General features: G+C 43.7%; 1 protein-coding gene across 1 annotated transcript; it reads right to left on the bottom strand.

The window, feature by feature from the left end:
• Nucleotides 1-48: 48 nt before the first annotated feature.
• On the bottom strand, nucleotides 49-19008 carry hdgfl2 (HDGF like 2). Its single transcript, XM_084310147.1, has 16 exons — nucleotides 18795-19008; nucleotides 18031-18107; nucleotides 17395-17536; nucleotides 14213-14512; nucleotides 13781-13903; nucleotides 11364-11435; nucleotides 10830-11112; nucleotides 10602-10692; nucleotides 5898-6183; nucleotides 3957-4075; nucleotides 3805-3872; nucleotides 3298-3368; nucleotides 2863-2964; nucleotides 2453-2612; nucleotides 1956-2076; nucleotides 49-1690 (listed from the first exon to the last, which is right to left on the bottom strand). The coding sequence occupies exons 1-16, from the start codon at nucleotides 18864-18866 to the stop codon at nucleotides 1597-1599; spliced, it is 2181 nt and encodes a 726-aa protein (XP_084166273.1). The 5' UTR covers nucleotides 18867-19008; the 3' UTR covers nucleotides 49-1596.
• Between the last annotated feature and the right edge of the window lie 6158 nt (nucleotides 19009-25166).

The following is a 25166-nucleotide window of genomic DNA, read 5'->3' as shown; positions in this document are numbered from 1 at the left end:
AGTCTCCTCCCCATCATATGTATATATTCTCTGTTAGGATATATGGGTAACAGTACTGTATATTTGCATATCGTGTATGTCACAAATGTAACAGTACTATACCTGTATGTCATGTATGTCCCTATGCCACAAATGTCATGATGTCATAAATGTCACTATGAATTGAAAATGGGGGACCCTGATGTAAACAAGACGAAAGTCTTTCTCTGGTCTGCATCCCCTTAACAATTGTGTGTATTGAGCCGTACTGTATTGTACCCATTCTGCAATCTGTTAAATAAAGTTCATTCATTCATAATTTCCATGGCAGCAGGCAACTTCTTTATTACTAAATCCATGTGGTTGACATGCAAAAAGCCTGATGCAAATATTTTAAATAAGTGTCAAATAGATGGCAGGAAGAAGTGATGTACTAACTATAGCAGTCTTCATCCAAGAACTTCTAATTTGTCACAAATCAAACGTTTTTACCCATCAAGAATAAATACAAGTTAGGACCAAACCATGCTGAGATTTTATTCAAGTCTCAACTAAATGATACAAAGTTTTACCAATTTACATATCACTAAAAACACCTCTGTTGTATGCATATGACATGACATGACATACGACGGGCAAATGTTGAAATGGGCCGCAGCTACGTCGTGGGATCCAAACAGCTTTTACACCACTTGCGATACGGACTAGGCCCATTTCAACCTGTACACAGTTATCCCATTCAATACGCAAGTTACTGAAAGCAGACAATGAAGGAAGACAAGATGGCAGCAGGGTGTGTGTGTAACTCCACAGCAGTCCGCAGTTAAGTGAAAAATAGATGCAAATATCTGAAAAGAAGATTATAAAAAAGTAGGTGGACCTCAGTTGGAAAACAGTTGAAGTGACTCCATTCAATGGCTTAATAGTTCATGGTGAGACTGGATTAATAAGAAACAAGCAGATAATAATACAAAAAAAGAAAGGTATCAACATAAAATGACCCACACACATAGTACTTTACCTCTCTCATACTGTCCCAAACACACGTTACACATTAGGCCTTTTGTGATGTTCTATAGGCTAGGCTTCATGAAATGGCAAAAGCCAACGGATGCAATGACTGCGCAAAATCTTGAAAGCGAAAACATTCACAACATGGCTCCATTCTACCCTTGCTTATAGATTCCTGTTTAGAAGTGCTAAAATGGATTCTCTCAATATAAATAGAGTATGAAAGACCAAAGTTAGAGTTCAAGTGAGAGGGAACAGCAAGGTGGCGTGGAGGGGGGGGGGTCAGGGATGGGACAAGTGTATAAAAGGAAAAGTATGTTTGAGAAAAGAACAAAGGGGTTCACACAGCGCCATGTACATCACAGACCAGTGAGCTCTCCTTTTTGCTGAGGTAAACAATGGACCAAGTGTTACAAACACAGCCACCTCCTGGTATGATATTTCCAGTATTACACGTCAAACGATACGAAGCATCCAAACGTCAACATCAGCTTGCCAGTTAGGAAACAGCTGGGCCAGGGGGGGGGAGGGGGGCGCATGACATCAACACAGGGGGGCCACCATTTTTAAGCACTTGGGTCCATTGTAGACTTTCTTCATGATTCTTCAGCTCTCTATTGCTGGTGGTTGTGTCTCTGCAGAGATGCCGTGCTCCGTTGCATCATAGGCGTCTGGTTCCACAGGGCTTTCTGGGCTGGGTCTACCAGGGAGAGAGCACCACAGTTATACAAATTATACATGCATGCAATAGGCCACAAATTCACACAAGCATTGATCAAAAACATACAGCATGCTCATACTGTCCGAGAGCTGCACAGTCTAAATGTTATTTAGCAGAGAATTCCATTCAAATTAAATGGGTGGTTTGAATTCCCACACGGTAGATATACACCTTTAAATAGCATTAGTTGCACACATTATGACAACGAAAGTGGAAGTCAAGACAAATGAACAGATATCTGTACCTGTTTGGGCTGGAGGCTGGGTGCTCATTGTTCTCCTGGGCAGGGGACTCTGGAGTCACCTCCACATCCACATCCACATCCTCCCTTTTCTCTTCGGATTCCCCGTTCACAGGCGTGGAATCTAGAAAAGAAAATCCATATTGATGAGCAATAATCCTTTAATTACCATCAAAGTTATTATACTAAAACGTATTACTAAGAATACACTCACAGTAATGTAATGTGCTATGGATAAAAGCACAACATGACAGAAGCACGTCGACAGGTATCCTTACTGCACAATGTTGTTTTTTTCATTTTTTGATTCTATTATATGTTGCACCACTGTATTGCACATTGTTGCGGGCAAGACCACCCGCATTTCATTGTATACCTGTATGCCGTGACAATTAAAACTCTTGACTTGACTTGACTTGACTATATGGGCCACGGCCAATATAACAGAACCAAAGACAATATTCTAGATATCCAGAGAGCAGTTTGCAGAAAGCCCTTACCTGTGTTTTGTGCCTCCTTCCCATTATCTTGCTGCTCCTTGTCCTCCATTTTGGGTTTGGTTGGAGTTGTCTCCCCCTTGCCCACAAACTGGAGTTTTAACTTGTTATAAACCTCACTGGCCTTTTCCATGACAGCATTGCTGGCTTTATACCGCCGAATCTACATCAAGAAGACACATTTCAAGTTAAATTTGTATCAAGTTTGAACGAAACCAAGGTAAAAGATAATTTATTAGAAGAAGAACCTTTACGTAACTTTTACGTTTACAGTCTATGAATGAACACACTCATTTCTAAACATCACGATTGATGGACACACATCCTTTTATTCGTAACGGTGGATATAGCTCCTGTAGCTCTGCTCGTATGATTTGATTAGCTTGGATGAAGGCCCCAGTTCAAAACATCACCTTTTTGAGGGTTGCAATAACGTCAGCATTCTTATGCAGAATTTGGCTGGTAACGGGTACAGCCTCCAGCTCTCCTAGGGCTTGTAGACAGCGCTCGATGTCCTGCAAAACACACAGGACAGAACACTGATCAAACTCTCATTAATTCAAGAAAGTCACCTCTAGGTAAAAGATGCCAATATTGTACAGTGTCTTGTTTTTGTCTGATGTGTGGGTTAATATAGGAGAGGGGTTACTACCGCTGTTCACACCGCAGGCTCTAACCCAGAGAGGGCTGGAGAAATTCACAGTATAATAACTTACTAAACTCCAAACATCAGACAAAACAATAAAAGGAAACAAAGCACAATAACAAGCGGGGGTCATTTGCCTAGAAATGGCTGTTTGATGGCATTACATATTATCCCTTTATTAAGGAAAAGGAGCCTCACTTACTGGGTTGTCCACTTTCAGTGCAAACTTTATATCCGTGTGCAGCTTCTGAAGCTTTTCCTCCGGTGACGGCTCTGCAGAGGGACACGCCAGAAACACGTCGGAACATATTCATCTTCCATTTCATGGAAAGATAGATATCTTTGACACTTTTCAAGGAGATGTGAAAATAATATCATATAGCGCCATCATCTGTGTATCTGACCAACTGTTCAGACTATACAGACTAAGAGTTACCCAGAATGACACTCTATAAACTAAGAGTTACACAGGATGAGAACGCAAATCAGTTTCCAAGCAAGCTATGATGTTATAATATGCCACCTGTTTGAATGGACAGGAAAGGGTTTTGTATGAATTGAATGAGACTGTGAAGAGGGGATTATAGAAATGAACTGTAATCTGTGGTTGTAATTGTTTATTAGTACATGCTTAGACACACACACACACACACACACACACACACACACACACACACAAATAACAAAAGGGAGTGTAATGAAGACTGACCCTTCTTCTTGTCCACCTTCTTCTCTGGAGGCCTCTCTGGTTTGCGTCTGGGTTTCTCAGGCTTGGACCTGTGAGGGTTAGAGTTAGATAGCTGTATCCATGTACATACTGTACATTTTTAATGAGGTCTCTACGGTGTTGGGTTCCCTCACCTCCCCCGGGGCTTCTCCTCTGACCGGGGCGCTTTCTTCTCCTTCCGGTCTCTCACCTCCTTCTCTTTCTTTCCCCTCGCTTTCTTCTGGTTGTCTGACCGCTTGCCGGGTTTTTTCACCTGTGCAGAGGGAAAGGTCAAATGGAAATGTTTATAATATTTTATCGCGACTGGGCGGCCGGGTAGCACAGCGGACTAAGCGTCTGTCTACCACCGCAGACACACTGGTATCGAATCCGGCTGTCAGCGGTGCCTCCGGCTTGGCCGGTCTTCATACTGGCACAATTGGCAGTGTCAGCGGGAGGGAAGCCGGTGGGTGGTATTCTAGTCGTTGTAAACAGCGACTCCTACATGTCGGTCAGGGCGCCTGCACAGCGAGGGAGGGAAATGGTGATGGTGTGACCTCCCACGCGTTACACTTCACCAATGAGAGTCCTCGCTGCCAGATGAGAAGAGGCTGCTGGCTGTCTCCTATGTCTCGGAGGAAGCATGTGATACGACTTCAGGGCTCCCTAGACCGACCAGTGGGGGGCACATGCGCGCAACAACCAGGAAGGGGAGGGGGGAATTGGCATAACGACTAAATTGGGATGAGAGGAAAAATACAGAAAAATAGGAGAAAAAGTGGATCAAAAAAAGATATATATTTTATCGCGACTAAACGTTTTTTTTTTCTTCTTTTCATGCCACTAACTGGGCTGGGCGATTATTTTCAATATCTGTTCATGCATGAGAAATACCTTGTTAAATAATCCAATAGACGTTCATCACACTCTGAGATCAAGCAAAAATGTAATTAAAACTATTAAATACAATGATAAACATAAACGACACCATGGTTACCTCAGACAGCAGTGCAGCCCTACAGTTCTTCTGTAGCTAGTTACCTCAGACAGCAGTGCAGCCCTACAGTTATTCTGTAGCTAGTTACCTCAGACAGCAGTGCAGCCCTACAGTTCTTCTGTAGCTAGTTACCTCAGACAGCAGTGCAGCCCTACAGTTCTTCTGTAGCTAGTTACCTCAGACAGCAGTGCAGCTCTACAGACAGTTCTTCTGTAGCTAGTTACCTCAGACAGCAGTGCAGCTCTACAGACAGTTCTTCTGTAGCTAGTTACCTCAGACAGCAGTGCAGCTCTACAGACAGTTCTTCTGTAGCTAGTTACCTCAGACAGCAGTGCAGCCCTACAGCTCTTCTGTAGCTAGTTACCTCAGACAGCAGTGCAGCTCTACAGACAGTTCTTCTGTAGCTAGTTACCTCAGACAGCAGTGCAGCTCTACAGCTCTTCTGTAGCTAGTTACCTCAGACAGCAGTGCAGCCCTACAGCTCTTCTGTAGCTAGTTACCTCAGACAGCAGTGCAGCCCTACAGTTCTTCTGTAGCTAGTTACCTCAGACAGCAGTGCAGCCCTACAGTTCTTCTGTAGCTAGTTACCTCAGACAGCAGTGCAGCCCTACAGCTCTTCTGTAGCTAGTTACCTCAGACAGCAGTGCAGCCCTACAGTTCTTCTGTAGCTAGTTACCTCAGACAGCAGTGCAGCCCTACAGTTCTTCTGTAGCTAGTTACCTCAGACAGCAGTGCAGCTCTACAGCTCTTCTGTAGCTAGTTACCTCAGACAGCAGTGCAGCTCTACAGCTCTTCTGTAGCTAGTTACCTCAGACAGCAGTGCAGCCCTACAGTTCTTCTGTAGCTAGTTACCTCAGACAGCAGTGCAGCTCTACAGCTCTTCTGTAGCTAGTTACCTCAGACAGCAGTGCAGCTCTACAGCTCTTCTGTAGCTAGTTACCTCAGACAGCAGTGCAGCTCTACAGTTATTCTGTAGCTAGTTACCTCAGACAGCAGTGCAGCCCTACAGTTCTTCTGTAGCTAGTTACCTCAGACAACAGTGCAGCCCTACAGTTCTTCTGTAGCTAGTTACCTCAGACGGCAGTGCTAGTTAGCGTACCTCAGAGTCGGAGTCTGAGGGGGCGGGGATAGGGGCCGGAGGGGGCTTCTTGGTCTTCTTCAGCGGGTGCTCGTCTACACCCTCGTCTGAGCTGCCGCCACTGCTGCTGCTGTTCGCTTTTCTCCCCTTCTCTTTATCCTTTTTCCTCGTCTCGTCCTCCTCTTTTTCCCTCTCCCGTAACTTGCGGAGCTCCTCTGCCTCCTCCTTCTTCCTGCGCTCCTCCAGCTCCCGCCTGCGCTCCTCGTCTCGCTTCTTCCATTCACTGATGCGGTCGGGCTCGCTGTCACTGTGGAACAACGTAGTGAAGGGCCTCCGTTACTTTCATTTTCACTCGAGGTTTTTGACCAATACAGCTCATCCTTTTCCACCTGTAATTGCTCCTCAACACTTGGTGGAAACTGTGTGTGTATCTGTGTGTGTGTATCTGTGTGTGTGTGTGCGCGTGTGTGTGTGTGTGTGTATGTATGCATTTTGCCCAGTACAATAACATCAAGATACATGCATGACAAGGTGTTTTTCTTTTTTACCTCGAGGTGAAAAACTATTTGACTAATATTAAAGGTTAAATTAATTAAGTAATTAACTAAATTACTTCCGATTAGCAAAGTTGAAATGTCTCAATAGTTTGGCCCAGCCTAATAATAAAAACCTCACTTGTAACTTTAAATGTGACAGTCAGCCTAAAATACCGTAATTCCTCTAATAGTAACCGGTATTCAATTAAAAACCGGGTCTCTATTAATGACCGGGTGCGCTGTTGAGCTAAGCAATTATAAGCCGGCCTCCTAATACAAGCCGGGTTTCATGTATATTAGAGGAATTACGGTATTTCCCTCAACGGATTTACCATAGGCAATATATTTTGTTATTGTTGTTATATGCTGGCCTGGCTGTGCAGTAAATACCATATAATGGTATGGTGTTAATGTTTACCAAGAGAGTAAGCCGACCTCAGAATTGTATAAAACGAAGTTATTATTATTATTATTATTATTATTATTATTATTATTATTATTATTATTATTATTATTATTATTATTATTATTATTATTATTATTATTATTATACCAGTATTGTGATTGCACTATTTTACTTTATTTAACTTTTTTTGACCACCTGTAATTGCACTGTTTACTACCGTATTTCATACAGTACTTGGTTTCAATAAATGAACCCAGTACATTTTACTGGGTTCAAACTGACACAAAATGTTGATTTATTCATTATGATCTGTTTGAAAATTTGAAATATAGGCCTCTCTCTTATACATGCCTCCTCCTAATACAAGCCTGGTATCCGCTACAATTGAAACAAATACAAGCCGGGGTTACTATTAGAGGAATTACGGTATCCTATTTAAAAAAAACTAGTGCCTGCTGTGTGAACAAAGCCTAGGAAATAAGAATTAGGTGTCCAGAATACTAAACTATATTGGCTAGTAGGGTTAGTTTAGGGTTAGGGTTAGGTGTCCAGAATACTAAACTATATTGGCAGTAGGGTTAGTTTAGGGTTAGGTGTCCAAAATACTAAACTATATTGGCAGTAGGGTTAGGTGTCCAGAATACTAAACTATATTGGCAGTAGGGTTATGTGTCCAGAATACTAAACTATATTGGCTAGTAGGGTTAGTTTAGGGTTAGGTGTCCAAAATACTAAACTATACAGCAATATTCCTTGGACAGCAATATTCCCATAGTATTCACATGGAAATGATTAAGTTCATTTCCCAGACTCTCCAGACCTGTGTAGGAACCCTGTTATACATGAACAACAGTGCATGACCAGTAAGAATGTCACTTTTTGTTTGAAAACTATTGATTGAACCTGTTAAATAAATGTTAACTGTTCGAACTGTAATGATGTGATTTGAATTCAAAATCTATATTCATTAATATTCAAGCGCCTTGGTCCGCAAAAGACTAGTGTGCGCTCTCACTGCATGTCTGCTTCTCTTCTCTGCTCGATTGACTGCTGAGCACAGCCGAGGCACTGAGGGGCTGCCTGAGTTCATCCAAAACTGAACTCAAATCATATGGGCATTGGGCACAATACTCATCACAGGAGCCCTGTCCACCATTATGAATAAAAGGATGTCTGTCATCTTATCAATCGTGACGTTCTTTCACCAGAAATGATTACCGGTACGTCCTATCAACTGTAAAAATAAGTGAGTTGGTAATTGTGAAGTGCCTGCTAGTAGTGCGCTCCACCGCTCTCTCGGATGTGCGCTGTCCAGAGGCAATACACAACTACAACTATCCAAACTAGGGGTGGAACGATACGCATTCGAACCGTACACCGTTCGATACGACCTCCACGGTTCGGGGCGTCTGTGTATCGTACGGTTCAGGGGATGCGCAAATAACATAAATAAAAAAATGTATTTGGCACGGAGCCGGGAGAGGTGAGCGCTGGCAGCAGCAGCAGCAGCACTGCAGCCAGGTGCTAGTCAGTTTGTGTAAAAATGGCAAGCGCAATATAAATCAATCTTCATTACGACTTTAAAAACATAGCCATTAACATTACATAGGCCTACACGCATCTTTCCGTAGCGTTAGCAGTTTGTACAACACAACGCACATTTTAACTATGGTAGCCCGCCAGCTAATACAGTCAACGAAATGTTACCGTAGCTACTAGCTAGCAGAGGAGGAAATGGGAGTCTGAGAGGCGGGGTGTTTAAAGACAATGATAGGCGTTTATTCAACATCCAAGAAAGCTAACATACAACTGTGTTTACTAACTACAAACCGGGACTATTGCCGATTTTCCACTGCATGTTATGAACGTTGGCTGAGCTGAAGGTCCGTGCCGCTAAAATGTCCCTGCGGACCCGCCAACCCATAGATAGTTCCAACTCACGAATTACATTAATCCACCACAGTTGCACTCAATATTTAAATAATGTTAGTCTAAATAAATGTAGACAGATAATGTACGTATTTTAAAAATAGAATTAACAGAGCAGTGTTGTTTTGAAACAGTACAGTGTGTGTGTGTTAGTTTGATGTATGCTGCGATTTATATTGATGGCCTTCTAATTTGTTTATTTATTTATTTTAAATAACAGTGACACTTTCCCCTTTGATAAGAAATCCAGCCATATTCCTTTCATTATATTTCAAATACTGCACTTTAATTTCAAGCGGAAAACGAATCTTTCCATTAAGAACTGACAATCAGGGAATTTAAACATTGTTGACATTGTTTTTTTGTGTTTATATTAACACTTTAAGTGCCGAAAACGTGTTTAGGCGTCTTTCCTAGCCATGCTAAAGATTTCAAAAATCTGTGATCGAAATCATATTTTTCCTCCGCAGCCCTGAGACACAGTGCTGGCCTCCTCTCAACCCTCTAGCGGTTCAAGAGCGCCATCTGGTGGCCGATCGGCAGAAGCGCCAAACAGGAAGTCATGTGGATGAAGTGGTGATCACCCATATTACTTCCGGGCACTCTCTATAGCTCCCGCGACTCCATCTTGAAACACTCGATAATAGATCGCTCGCCCTAACTCAATAAACAACGTTATTTGGACGTATATACTATTATACAACCTGGAAATGGACCGGGTATTTCGACATCCCATAATGGAAAACTGTCTACCCCACGCTGATCGCCCAACGGCCCGCGGAGACTGGGGTGAGTTTTAGCGTGTAGTATTACCGTGTTCGACACTAACTGCTATGATGAACATTTGACCCACATTAGATGAATGGTATAACGTTGCCCACGGAATTATAAACGATCCCCCGCCCATCCTGTCATCATCAGATGATACGTAGAAACTTCTAGAAGCACGTCCATTTGAAATTTTTCATCTGGCACCGATCGCTACCAAACTGTATTTGATCATCAATATAATGCATTTGGGGCTATAAATCACGTTCTGGAGAAAGCTGCAGAAAGAGATGAATACTTTAGATCATATTTTAGTATGAATATGTGAATGAAAAAGTTTAACGTTCATACACCCTGAAGAATACATATAGGACATTGAATGGGCCCTAATAATGGCAATCTAGCAATAGAATTTAAAAAGTTATAGCCCTGCAAAGAAGGGGAACTTCTCCATAGACAAATAGAGCTGGCAAGGGATGGTATATCATGAATTTAACCTTCGGCAGTTAAAGTGTTAAAGAAAGGAAAGTCTAGTGCTGGCTGAGCATATTGTTTGTTTGCACTAAGTTAATACTTTGACAAATGTAGCCTATATTTTTCAGTCAGTTCGGTCTTTGTGTGCCAAACATTATTTAAGGCTGTAAACACTGTAAACCTTTTTTTTCCTTCTTCTTTTTTATAAATGAGAAGCATGTTTAGATTTTTTAGTGTAAATAATTTTTTTAAATAAAAAGCAACGTATATCGAACCGAATAATAATAATAATAATAATAATAATAATAATAATAATAATAATAATAATAATAATAATAATAATAATAATAATAATAATAATAATAATAATAATAATAATAATAATAATAATAATAATAATAATAAATTCAATTTGTAACACGCTTTATATTTGTTACAATCTCAAAGTGCTACAGGAGATAAATATACAAAATAAAATGAATAAAAACAATTCAAATGAATAGAACAACCAATGAAATGGAAGAAACATACAGATCAAAATCTAAAAAGAAATTAAAATAAAAGAATAATTCAAGGAAATGTTTTTTTTTTTTTTTTTTAGAGCAGCCTGACCTGTCGCTGTCTGAGGATGATGTAGCTGCTCGTTTTGCAGGGGCAGGTTTGGCTTTCCGTGCTCTGGGCTTTGGTGGGGGCTTTTCAGTGGCTGAGAGGGGGGTCACAGGAAGACATGGCACCGTTGCAGTTACAGACATAAGCATTGATGGTGCATTTATGGAATTGCTCTTCAATTAGCACAGTATATCCAATGGATTCTGCACAAGTTAAAAACCCAACTCTCACCTTTCTTGCGCGCCTGAGGGCCCTTGCGTGGAGGAGGCGGCGGCTCTGAGTCAGAATCAGACTTGGAGCCAGACTGGGATTCGGAGCCAGAGACAGCAGGCCGTGGCTTCTTATCCTCCTCAGAGTCACTGTCCCCTCCTTTCTTCCGTGGCTTCTTATCCTCCTCAGAGTCACTGTCCCCTCCTTTCTTCCGTGGCTTCTTATCCTCCTCCGAGTCACTGTCCCCTCCTTCTTTCTTCTCCGACTGAGACCCAGAGTCTGATTCAGAGTCAGACGACGCTTTCTGTGATGTCAACGAAACAGAGGGGAAGGAGGGAAGAAGAGAAAAGAAACCGTGAGAAACTCAAAACGTTTCCACAGCAGTGATCAAATTTACCTCTCAAACCGCACCCTCTTTTCTCGATCCTCCAATCACAACGGTTGCTTCCCTTTGTCCGAGGGAAGCAACAGATGTGATTGGAGGATCAAGAAAAGAGGGCAGGGTATGAGATGGGTCCATTCAGCCTCCTAGGGCTGGTAGTAGATGAGCCTCACCTTCTTCTTGCCCTTGGGTCCAGGTTTCTTCGCAGCGCCCCGCGCGGCAGACTTCTTCTCTGGGGTGAAGTCCTGCAAAGGCAGGGTTCACATACGTGCGTTTTTAGATTGAACATGTTATCTCGTCAGCAGTGTTCATTTAGTCAGCTATTTTTTTTATTTTAGTTTTAGTCTGTCATTCAAATGTTCTTTTTCGTTTCCATCATATTTAGTCACTTTTATCCATTTTTCATTTTGTCAAGTTTTAGTCAACTACAGGTCTGAGCATTTTAGTCTTAGTCTTGCCACTCAGTTACAGCCTCATAAGTTGGCGTGAGCTTTTTCTAAACAAAAAAAGCTAACGTTAGTGCTAGCTGGTTAGACTTATGTAAGCTATTTAATGTGTTCTATTGTGGTGTTGGATCAACATAATTCACCCACGGAACTATGTGTTGGGGATAAGGGTTCCGCACGGACAATTATGTTTGTTACTTTCCTGTCTGCAAACGAGTTCCTGTTAGCTGCTAGCAAGTAAACAGAGGTGACGTTGAAGTTGATGTTGAATAAGCGTTTAGCGTCGTCTTTCAACACCCCGCCTCCGACTCCTATTCTTTGGCGCTACACTATGTTATTATTGATGCTGACGTTATTAGGTGGAGTTGCGCGCCCTCTTGGGGTTTTGTTTTGGGGACGAGTGGGGCGCGCGTTCCATTAAACCCATGCCGTGTGCAGTTACTGCTATCTAGAATTCTGACTAAAAACAAATAATGCGGGTGAGGAAATTAATCAAAGCGCTTACGCTGCACACATGTGCATGCACTAATAATAACATCAATTATTCTAAACGTTATAATTATTTTAAATGAAGAGATTTCGGCAAGATTTGATTTAGTAAACTACATTTTGTGTCGTCGTTTTTAGTCAACGACATTGCATGAATAATTTAGTCACGTTAGTGTCACATGATCTCCATTAACGTGACGTCTCGTCTCGTTGTCGTCAGGGGGAAAAGCTTCGTTGACTAAATTAACACTGGTCGTCAGTAGGGATGGGTACCTTTCATATTTGAACCGATACCGGTACCGGTACCTGTGAATCGATACCGGTACCCAACGGTACCTTTTTTCGGTACTTTAGTCACGACCTCAGTCGTAAAAAAAAAATCCAAACTTCAAATAACTACAATTTCAACTGTTTTTGGCTTGTCATTGCTCCGACTGCTTTGTTGTTGAATCAAGTCAAATCCTAGGTAAGCATATATTGTGCGTGTGAACGTTGACATGAAAATAAAAAAGTAAAAAAAAATAAAAAAAAGTTAAAAAAAAATATTAACACTTTGGTTGCCTAAGGTTAAATTAATGATATACCATAGATTGCCAGCGCTATTTGTCTATGGAGAAAGTCCCCTTCTTTGCAGGGCTATAACTTTTTAAATTCTATTGCTACATTGCCATTATTAGGGCCCATTCAAAGTCCTATATGTATTGTTCATTGTGTAGCAACGTTAAACTTTTTCATTCACATATTCATAGTAAAGTATGGTCTAATGTATAAGTATGTTTTCATCTCTTTCTGCAGCTTTCTCCAGAACGTGATATATAGCCCCAAATGCATTATATTGATGATGAAATACAGTTTGATGGCAATCAGCGCGATATAAAAAATTCCAACTAGACGTACTTCTAGAAGTTACTACACGTCATCTGATGTTGACCGGATGGGCGAGGGGGCGTTTATAATTCCGTGGGCAGCGTTATACCAATCATCTAATGTGGGTCAAATGTTGATAATATCAGTTATTATCGAAGACGGTAACGTTACACGCTGAAACTCACCCCAGTCTCCGCGCGCCGTTGGGCGATCATCGTCGAGTAGAAATTTTATCATTATGGGATATATTATTACCCGGTCCATCTCCAGCTTGTATAATGGTATATACGTCCAAATCATGTTGTTTATCGAGTTATTGGCAATCGATCGCTATGTAGTGTGACGAGCTAGAGTGCCGGAACCTATACCGAGTGCCCGGAAGTAATATGGCCGACCAGCAAAACCTCTACTGCGCTTCCTGTTAAGCGGTTGCGCTGATCGGCCACCAGATGGCGCTCCTGAACCGCCAGAGAGCTCAGTGGGTCCTGCTGGTGGATCTCAGGCCAGCGGAGGGACATTATGAATCCGATCGCAGATTTTTGAAATATTGATATAAGGACGCTGTACAGCGTCCCCCGGCAACTTTAGCATGGCCAGCAAAGACGTGAGAAGACGTGTCCCGGCACTCAAAGTGTTAATAAAAAATAATTTTTTTTTTTTTTTTCGGTTTCTCACTTGATTCGATACTCGGTAGTACCGACGTGTTTCGGTTCGGTATCTCAAAAGTACCGAATTCGGTACCCATCCCTAGTCGTCAGCAAGCAGTGTAAAATATTGTGACTGCTAACCTGGTCACTGTTCTTTCCAGAGTCAGAATCAGAAGGGGAGGGTTCTGGTTCAGACGGGGAGCCACTCTCCTCTCCATCTCGATCACTGGATGAGCCACGGGCCTTTTTGGGAGGAGGGGGCCGCTGAGAGGGGAGCAGACAACCAAAAGAGGGATTTAGGGTTTATTATTGTACGGATTTATCGCTTCACTTCTGAATTTGGGTGCAGCACAAAGTGATCTTTCACGGACGAATGCCCTTAGAATCATGGGACCACATCAATGAAAAAGCATGAAGAAAACATGATGGCGGGGGGAACAGCACTTTATAGCTTCATTATATACATTCCATTGAATCACTTGTTACACTGTTAGTACACATCACTGTTACCTTGCACTCTGGTTAGATGCCAACTTATTTTTGTTGTACTGTACTTGTGTGACGATGATTTACCTTAGCAGCTGGAGGCTTCCTTTTCACTCCTCCTCCTCCTCCTGCTGTTGCTGTTGCCGCCGCAGCTGCAGCTGTTGCTGCTGCTGCTGCTCCTCCTGCTGCTGCTGCTGCTCCTCCTCCTCCTCCTCCTCCTCCTGCTCCTCCTCCTCCTCCTCCTCCTTGATCTTCACTTCCGGAGTCAGAATCCACCTCGCTTGCGGAGTCTGCTTTCCTGGGCACCACTGCTTCTTTTTCGTCGTCGTCATCCTCGTCACTTCCCCCAGCAGCCTCGTTGCCTTCACTGTCAGACGAGCTGGCTGGCTGTGGGTGACATGTCTAATGAAACAACTCTGAAACCTCACTGCTGTTTCACGCCGTTTCTATGTGCAACGAAAACTCTGCGAGCAACGGTTCCAATGGTCTAACATGCTTTGCATCCTCGCCATTCCTGTATACCCACGTCACGCTAAAAACCTTAACTAATGTTACCTGCTAACTCTAACTAAGCGAACCTGCTAACGCTAACTACTGTAAACTATCCCTGGGAACGCTCAGAGGCATAGTGAGGGAAGGGGGAGCTGAGAGTCTCTGTGTCTCTCTGTCTATCTGTCTATCTATCTCTCTCCCTCGCTCTACATCTCTCTCCTGAACCCATTTCATTCAAAAGGAAGATATTGGACAGTAGCTATAGTATATATAATAATTATAACAGAATAATTGTATTCTTTTTTATTAATTATGTTTAAATAGCATTTAAATTATAATGAATTAAAGAATTGTATAAATAATTGTCCATGTTCCGTCATCTAATAATATATTCCATTACCTTTCCTATCTGTATCGAAGTCAAAATGTTCGTATCGTGACAACACTACAACATACAAAAGCAGCTTCACAACTGATATCCTTTGCGTCTAGTAGTAGGCATGGGCCAATGTGTGATTTTGGTGGTGGTATGTGCTATTGCACAGATGTTGGCCCTTAGTATGCACACGCACAGTGTAATATGCATGTAATAAAGTTTGTTAATAAAAATGTTTAAAGCGTAGAGCCCTGCGCTGATGAGCTGACTGGCTGTGGGTGACTGACATGTCTAATGAAACAACTCTGAAACCTCGCTGCTGCTGATGAGAAATGCTTGGGCCAGAACAACAAATCACTGGTCATAATATAAAACCATCATTGTGAACCGAAGAGAACATAGGAGCCACCGTCCACCAGTGAATAATACGATAACTAAAAAGGATCCTTTTAGGCCAGTATCAGAAATATCGCTCAGATTTTATATTGTGTTCATTTAAAAAATATTGTTGCACTGCCTTACTGTCTTCCACCTAACCCTAACCCGTCTTCGGCCTGCGGAGGGTGTAGAGTAGACTACCACATGCCTCCTCCGATACATGTGGTGTCGACAGCGAGGAGTTTCACTGGGCGAGCGTAACGTGCACCAAGGTTCACGCCATCCCCTCCAGATCCCCTCCCTGCTGAACAGATGCCCAGAACAACCAGTAGGAGTCGCTGTTGCAACAACCAGGACTCATAACCTCACTGGCTTCCGACCCGTGAACACTGCCAATTGTGTTCGTAGGGACGACCGAGAGGTACAGCTGCCGGGAATTTAACCTGTGTCTCTGTGGTGGTAGAGGCTTAGACCTCTACACTACCCAGACCTCTACACTACCTAGACCACTGCTCAGGGACGTGGGCTTGAACTATGACCTCTGTCAGTGGGTCTTGAACTTCCTGACGGGTAGACCCCAGGTGGTGAGAGCAGGCAACTGCACCTCCTCATCCATCACCCTCAACATAGGGGCCCCCCAGGGCTGTGTTCTGAGTCCCCTCCTCTACTCGCTGTACACACACGACTATGTGGCACAGCGGACCAACAACACAATCATCAAATTTGCTGACACAGTAGTGGTGGGCCTGATCTCTGCAAACGATGAGAGGGCCTACCTGGAAGAGGTAGAGAATCTGGCGCGGTGGTGTCAGGAGAACTGCCTCTCCCTGAACGTCAGCAAAACAAAAGAGATGATTGTGGACTTTAGGAGGTCGGGGTCAGGGACTACAGCCCCCTCAGCATCGACGGGGCACCGGTCGAGAGAGTGAACAGTTTTAAGTACCTCGGAGTCCACATATCCGAGGACTTGACATGGACCACACACATTGACAGTGTAATCAAGAAGGCACGGCAACGCCACGGCAACTTCCTTAGGCGCCTAAAGAAGTTCAAAGTGAGTCAGAAGATCCTTAAGAACTTCTACTCATGCACAATAGAGCATCCTGACTGGCACCTCCTGGTTTGGGAATAGCACCGCACAATACCGTAGCAGACTACAGAGAGTGGCCCGTTCAGCCGAATGCACAATTGGAGGTGGGCTTCCCACTCTCCAAGACATTTACAACAAGCGTTGCAGGGCCATGGCTAAGAGAATAATCAAAGACTCTAGCCACCCAAACAACTGCCTCTCTGAACTGCTGCGGTCAGGCAAGCGATACCGGAGTTTCATGGCAAGCACAGAGAGACTCAGAAGGAGCTTCTATCCCCAGGCCATCAGGATGCTCAACGACAATAACACTATGTAACTAACAAACCATCAAATACACTCACAGCGCACACGTACACACTCACTTTAAATAAACAACTCACTGTAGCACCCACTTTATATTTATTGGTAAAGAGATTTGCACTACAAACTCATACCTCATTGCACCTTACCCTAAGTTGTACCTCATCCTATTTCTGCATTGTACTTTATATTGTATTGTAACTATTTTACTTGTTTTTTTTCCTACTCTGTATTGTATATATGTATATTGAACACTTTTGTTTTGAACACTTTTGTTTACACTTGTTACGTACTTTTGACTTCTATCTTTTACTTATCTATTTTATTTTTATCTAGCACACTCTCAGGAGCAGAACAGGAAAAAGCATTTCATATAAAAGTATTCTGTATTTTTGTATGACAACTAATAGAAACTTGAAACTCTACAATACCCAGTATAGACCTCTACACTACCCAGACCTATACACTACCCAGATCTCTACACTACTCAGTATAGACCTATACACTACCCAGATCTCTACACTACTCAGTATAGACCTATACACTACCCACAGTACCCAGATCTCTACACTACCTAGACCTCTAGACTACCCAGAAACACCCCCCAACAATATTTCTGGTAGTGAGACTTACAACAGGTGGAGCGCTGTAGGAGGCATGTGGGTTATTCTGGATCTCCCATAAACCTTCATTGAACCCCTTCCTCTTGTTAGGTTTCCCATATCGCTCTTTGTACTTCTCATAGGCAAAAAGGTCCTTTGGTGCGAGGAATGCACTGTGGAAAATAAACCCAGAAAGAATACATGGGAATACAATATATTGCAAATCAATATAAACCAGTGCTAAAAGTTAGTTAAAAAAAAAGTTAAAGGTAGTTCTCATAAAGACAGAAGGGTTTGTTTACATAAATAAATCCTGAAGCCTTTAACCCAAGATGTAGAGAATAGAGATTGTGCCATCTAGTGAATGAGTCAGAATAGTGCATCTGTTGTCTTGCTATAGTGATAGTGTGCCATCCCAGATAAAATTAAAAAAAAACTTAGACGAATCAATCTCTTGACACAACACACTAGTTATATGTTTTGGTTACAAAAATGGTGGCCTGACAAGCCAACATGAGAGGCGGAAAAATACAACAGGAATACTGCTTAACCAAAGGCTGGGTGCACTGTACATTCTGATTCCAGATCAGTCAACATGTCCAGGACTACTATACTGTGCATCCAATGTAAAACTCTTCTTATGGACACGATCAGCACTGTAACTTACGTCTCATGAGTCCCAAAGAAGAAAATGGGGATTTTGTTAGGGGGTGGTTTCACTGCCCCATCTGCTACATCTTCAATCTGGAGAAAAAATATGGACATAAGTTAAAATGGTCTGAGTGAGGACTGGAGACAAACGAGGTTATTAGGGAAATTCAACTGGTCTCTAAACTTAGGCCTCCAATGAGAGTAAGAAGTTATGAAGTATTTAGCAAATATTGTATTTAATAAGCGTGTATGCCTAATTTCAGTTCAATATTGTCGAGAGACCAATACAGCAACATAACATGATTTATTGATTGAAAATTGTATTAACAGATTGCAGAATGGGTACAATAATACAGTACAGCTCAATACACACAATTGTTAAGGGGATGCAGACCAGAGAAAGACTTCACATCACATGGGGGGGGGGCTTTTTTTATTATTATTATTAGTATTATTAGTATGATCTGAACACTTGATCACCGTATGTGCACAACACAGCAAGTCTGGAGTCTGGACTAAACATGGACCCACAACCCAAACGTAGCCAATTTCGACAAGCAGGCTCGGCTCTGTCTGTGCAGATCATGCCAATAGCTTCTCATGCAAATCATTCCATTTGTATAATGTACACCTTTAGGCCCCAATGCAAGGCCTGCTAGCACAAAACAACAAGGTTATGTAGTAGCTAGCTGGGATCTTGGCTCTTCGTGTCAGTGATTACCAAGGAGACACACAGAACCCTCCACAGCAGCCCCCCCCCTGCTCCCTCTGCTCTCTTACCCGGGCTGGCCAGTGAGGATACCCCTTCATTTTAGCGAAGACCAGGTCTCCGGGCTGGAAATTGTGCGGCATTTGATTCTCCTCTACTCCTCTTCTTTGCAGCCTTGCAGCCTCGAGTCTTTAATGGTGTGGCTTTTCTCGGTGTCTCTCTGTGTGTTTACAGTTTCCAGGCCGACACTAAAAACGGTGATGTTAGCTCGCTAGGCTAACACAGTTCTTCTGGTCCCGCGAGATGAGGAGCCACTCTGCCAGCAGCGTGAAGTGACTGCTGCTACAAGCAACGCGAGGGGTGTAACGGACCACTTCCGGCCAGGGTTTATTCTCGGACTTCATAATAAAGGTCATAAGGATAGAATGGAAAAGTGTATATATAGCAAATAAAATGAATGAATGAATGAATGAATGAATGAATGAATGAATGAATGAATGAATGAATGAATGAATGAATGAATGAATGAATGAATGAATGAAAACTTTATTTAACAGATTACAGAATGGGTACAATACAGTACGGCTCAATACACACAATTGTTAAGGGGATGCAGACCAGAGAAAGACGGTTGTCTTGTTTACATCAGAGTCCCCCATTCTCTATTACCGATTAAATCAACAACATTTTAACAGTACTTACATAATGTGCCCGAGCAAACTAATCGTGACCCTTGAAGGTGACATTTAATCAGTAAAATACATAACAAATTTGGTAGGACACTATGACAGTGGTTATTGTATTGGGATAACACCGTAATTACACTTGGCAGTTGGATGGTACTACCGTCATATATAATCATATTCATTGTCTTTTAGTAGCTGTCAGTGGTTAGTTAAGGAAGGTTATTTCAAACTATAAAATGTAGTATTTCTGGATTCCACCTCAAGAACTGCTAACAAATTATCCACTATGTAGACTACATATACATACTATATTATGATTTATACTCTGGCAGGATCTATGGGTAACAGTACTGTATATTTGCATATCGTATATGTTACAAATGTAACGGTACTATATACCTGTATGTCATGTATGTCCCTATGCCATAAATGTCATGATGTCATATATGTAGTGTATGTCATAAATGTCACTATGAATTGAAAACGGGGGACCCTGATGTAAACAAGACAAACGTCTTTCTCTGGTCTACATCCCCTTAACAATTGTGTGTATTGAACCATACTGTATTGTACCCATTCTGCAATCTGTTAAATAAAGTTTTCATTCATTCATTCATTCATTCATTCATTCATTCATTCATTCATTCATTCATTCATTCATTAATTCATGATCATGACCACTGTGAGGGGCTAACAGTGTATTGCACTACCAAAGGACCTAGCATGTCCTCCATGCTCTGTAAATAACTTATGTACAAATACCGATATGCCCTACTATGTTACTTGTTTATTGCACAATGTTGTTTTATTGGATTCTATTATATGTTGTACCACTGTATTGCACATCGTTGCGGGCAAGACCACCCGCATTTTATTGTATACTTGTATGCCGTGACAAATAAAACTCTTGACTTGACTTGACTTGGGGGGGGGGGGGGGGGGGGGGCAACCAGGTACACTGTCCTGGGCCCTCTGGAGCGACCTGGAACACCGGGGGACTGGAACTATGTCAGAATGCTCTTCATCGACTACAGCTCAGCCTTTAACACAATCATCCCAGACATCCTGGTCACCAAACTGCTGGATCTAGGCTCCTCCCCACGCCCACCTGCTCCTGGATTAAGGACTTTCTGACCAACGGACCCCAGGTGGTGAAACTCGGCCCCCACCTCTCCTCCTCCCGCACACTCAGCACCGGCTCTCCCCAGGGCTGTGTGCTGACTGAGCCCCCTACTGTACTCCCTCTACACCCATGACTGCAGTCCAGCCCACCCGGAGAACATCGTCGTCAGGCCTGGACTGGCCATCTGGCATACCGGGCATTTTCCCGGTGGGCCAACGCATCTTTGGGCCGTTATGATTTGATTTAAAAAAAAAAATTATTTATAAAAAAAACGTTAACTTTCTTTTTTAAAGTTTGGTCAACGACCGGCCCACTACTAGGCTGGGACAGCGGCCCATTGGTACTGACTGACACTGGGCTGGCCCAATCACATCTCTTACTAAGCACCCCCCCGCCAGTCGTGCAGGTACATGACTGAGAGGGGGCTGTGGTACATGACTGAGAGGGGGCTGGTACACATGACTGAGAGGGGGGCTGGTACATGACTGAGAGGGGGCTGGTACACATGACTGAGAGGGGGCTGGTACATGACTGAGAGGGGGCTGTGGTACATGACTGAGAGGGGGGCTGTGGTACATGACTGAGAGGGGGCTGTGGTACATGACTGAGAGGGGGCTGGTACATGAATGAGAGGGGGGCTGTGGTACATGACTGAGAGGGGGCTGGTACATGACAGAGGGGGGCTGTGGTACATGACTGAGAGGGGGCTGTGGTACATGACTGAGAGGGGGCTGTGGTACATGACTGAGAGGGGCCTGTGGTACATGACTGAGATGGGGCTGTGGTACAAGACTGAGAGGGGGCTGGTACATGACTGAGAGGGGGGCTGTGGTACATGACTGAGAGGGGGCTGTGGTACATGACTGAGAGGGGGGCTGTGGTACATGACTGAGAGGGGGCTGGTACATGACTGAGAGGGGGGCTGTGGTACATGACTGAGAGGGGGCTGTGGTACATGACTGAGAGGGGGCTGTGGTACATGACTGAGAGGGGGGCTGTGGTACATGACTGAGAGGGGGCTGGTACATGACTGAGAGGGGGCTGGTACATGACTGAGAGGGGGCTGTGGTACATGACTGAGAGGGGGGCTGTGGTACATGACTGAGAGGGGGGCTGTGGTACATGACTGAGAGGGGGCTGGTACATGACTGAGAGGGGGCTGTGGTACATGACTGAGAGGGGGCTGTGGTACATGACTGAGAGGGGGGCTGTGGTACATGACTGAGAGGGGGCTGTGGTACATGACTGAGAGGGGGCTGGTACATGACTGAGAGGGGGGCTGTGGTACATGACTGAGAGGGGGCTGTGGTACATGACTGAGAGGGGGCTGTGGTACATGACTGAGAGGGGGCTGTGGTACATGACTGAGAGGGGGCTGTGGTACATGACTGAGAGGGGGCTGGTACATGACAGAGAGGGGGCTGGTACATGACTGAGAGGGGGCTGGTACACATGACTGAGAGGGGGGCTGGTACATGACTGAGAGGGGGCTGGTACATGACTGAGAGGGGGCTGTGGTACATGACTGAGAGGGGCCTGTGGTACATGACTGAGAGGGGGCTGGTACATGACTGAGAGGGGGCTGGTACATGACTGAGAGGGGGCTGGTACATGACTGCGAGGGGGCTGGTACGTGACTGATGGGGCTGGTATACAGGACTGAGAGGGGGCTGGTATGAATGAATGAATGAATGAATGAATGAATGAATGAATGAATGAATGAATGAATGAATGAATGAATGAATGAAAACTTTATTTAACAGATTGCAGAATGGGTACAATACAGTACGGCTCAATACATACAATTGTTAAGGGGATGCAGACCTGAGAAAGATGTTTGTCTTGTTTCCATCAGGGTCCCCCATTTTCAATTCATATAGGCATTTATGACATACACAACATACATGACATTTATGGCATTGGGACATATAGGTATTTGGTACTGATACATTTGTGACATAAGCGGTATTCAAATATACAGTACTGTTACCCCTAGATCCTGACAGAGTATATACATATGATGAGGAGGGGACTGTACATTAGGAGGGGGTGGGTGGGTGGGAGGGAAATATACATACGGCGGGGAGGGAATATATACATGCGGTGGGGAGGAGACTGTCTATTAGGAGGTGGTGGGGGTTTTGGGCATTTACGGTGGCCAGTTTCGAATTGCAGCCTCCCGTAGGTGCTCTTTAAGAGCGGTTTTGAATGTGGGCAGGGATTCACATTCCTTTACAGCTTTGGGTAGGGCGTTCCACATTGTTGTGGCATAATTGCGAAACGTGTTTAGTCCCTTGTTTGAGCCGAATCTGGGTTTAACATGATTTGTTGAGCTTCCTCTGGTGTAGTGGTTGTGGTATTCACTGACCTTTGGGAAGTATTTTGACATGTACATGGGCACCCCGGTCGTATAGTGTATCTTGTAGACCAGGCCCATTGCAAGTTGCTGTACTCTGTCGTCTACTCTAAGCCATCCTAGGTTGGCAAAGTGGGCAGGGGTGAGGTGGGTTCTGGGGTTCAGGTCAAGTAGTAGTCTGACCAGTTTGTTTTGTGATGTTTGTAATTTTGTTTTAAGCGCCTTTGAGGTGCTTTGGTACCATGAGGTGCACGCATAGTCATAGTACCCTTGAATGAGTGCTCCTGCCAGAGTCTTCAGGGTATTCTTGTTTACCAGAGAGGAGATCCGGTACAAGAATCTAGTTCGTTGGTTGACTTTTTTTATTACATTGGATGCCATTTTGTCACAGGAAAGATTTGCCTCTAGGATGGAACCCAGGTAGGTAATTTCGTCTTTCCTTGTGACAATATTGTCACCCACTGTAACTGAGAATCCGTCGGTCTTGCTGAGTTTGTTATTTGAACCGAAGAGAATGGACTCTGTTTTGCCCATGTGTAATGATAGTTTGTTATCAGCGAGCCATATGCAGATTTTGCCTAGTTCCGTGCTGAGGGTTTTTTCAACCTGCAATTTGTTCTTGTCAGAGACCAGCAGGGCTGAGTCGTCCGCAAACAGGAACAAGTTGCAGTCACAGGCTGACGACATGTCATTTGCATAAATTAGGAAGAGTAGCGGTCCTAGTATGCTTCCTTGTGGAACACCACAGCTCACTGTGAGGGGGGGGATAGAGTACCGTTTACCTCTACCATCTGTTCTCTCCCCTCCAGGTAGGATTGCATCCAGCTCACTGATAAGCTATCAAAACCAATTGCTTTTAGCTTGTCCATTAGAATGGAGTGATTGACAGTGTCGAAGGCCTTTTGTAGGTCCAGCATGACCATGCCGCAGTATTTGCCCGCGTCCACCTCTTGTTTGATGTGGTCGTTCAAATAGAGGAGGCATGTGTCAGTGGAGTGGGACGTTCTGAAGCCAGATTGGAATTCGTAGATTAGATTTTTTTCTGCCAGGTACTTTTCGACCTGTTCGTAGACTATTTTCTCCATGACTTTCGAGATGGAGGTAAGAATAGAAACAGGGCGGTAGTTGCCTGGGTCTAATTTGCTGCCCTTTTTGTGTAGAGGGGTCACTCTCGCAATTTTGAAGTCCTTGGGGACGTGCCCCTGTTTTATAGAGAGGTTTATTATGTGTGTGATGACTGGGGTGATGGCGGCTGCTGCGTCTCTGAGGAATTTGGAGGGGATGTTGTCATGGCCAGTGGCCTTGTTAGGTTGGAGGGCGCTCAATTTTTTGAGTACCTCATCGGTTGTTACCATTTCAAGTTTGAAGTCGTCTTTGTGGACCCCTAGGTTTTTGTAGTATGCTACTATGTGTTCTACCCCATAATGCCCTGAGTGGGAGGGTAGTTTGTTTACCAGTGTTGTGGCTATGTTTGTGAAGAAGATGTTTAAGTAATTGGCTACATCCAGCTTGTCTGTGATGAGCGTGTTGTCCGTCTTTATGTTTATGTTTGAGAATCTGGTTTTAAGTTTTTTACTGCAGCCTAGTTGATTATTGAGTAATTTCCAAAGTTTGCGGGGTTTGTTTTTGTTTTCCTCAGTTTTGTCGTTGATGAAATTTCTTTTTGCGGTTCTGATCATGGTGTTTACGTCATTTCTTAGTCTGTTTCTTTGGATTTTTAGTTCAACCACGTGGGCTTGGAGTTCACTGTTTGAGCTTTTGGAAAGCTTTGTCTGACTTTTATGAAGTTCAGAGCATTTTTTGTCTCTGGTTTTCATAGCGGCCAGTATTTCAGTGTTCATCCATGCCTCAGCGCGATTTTTAACCCTGGTGGTTCTTATCGGTGCCATGTTGTTGAGTATTGCTGTGAATTTGGTTTTGAATCCAAGCCATGTTTCTTCAACCTGTGTACCACTGAGTTCATCTGACCAGTCCAAGCTCCCCAGTTCTAGGTTAAAGGCCTCTCTAGAGTAAGTTTTGAGGTCTCTAGATGTGACTGTTTTGTGACAGCCGGCCTTCTGTTTTAGCTTTTTGCGGGTACAGAAAATCATATAATGATCACTTAACCCGCATGCTATCACCCCTTTATTGGAGATCATTGACTTATCAGAGGTCAAAATGAGGTCAATGGTGGTTTGACATGACTGAGAGGAGGCTGGTACATGACTGAGAGGGGGCTGGCTGGTACATGACTGAGAGGGGGCTGGCTGGTACATGACTGAGAGGGGGCTGGTACATG

Source organism: Notolepis coatsorum, assembly GCF_963971535.1.
Source record: "Notolepis coatsorum genome assembly, chromosome: 3".
Classification (NCBI taxonomy): Eukaryota; Metazoa; Chordata; class Actinopteri; order Aulopiformes; family Paralepididae; genus Notolepis; species Notolepis coatsorum.
Note: the sequence above shows the minus strand (reverse complement) of the source record. Positions and strands in the feature narration are given on the sequence as shown.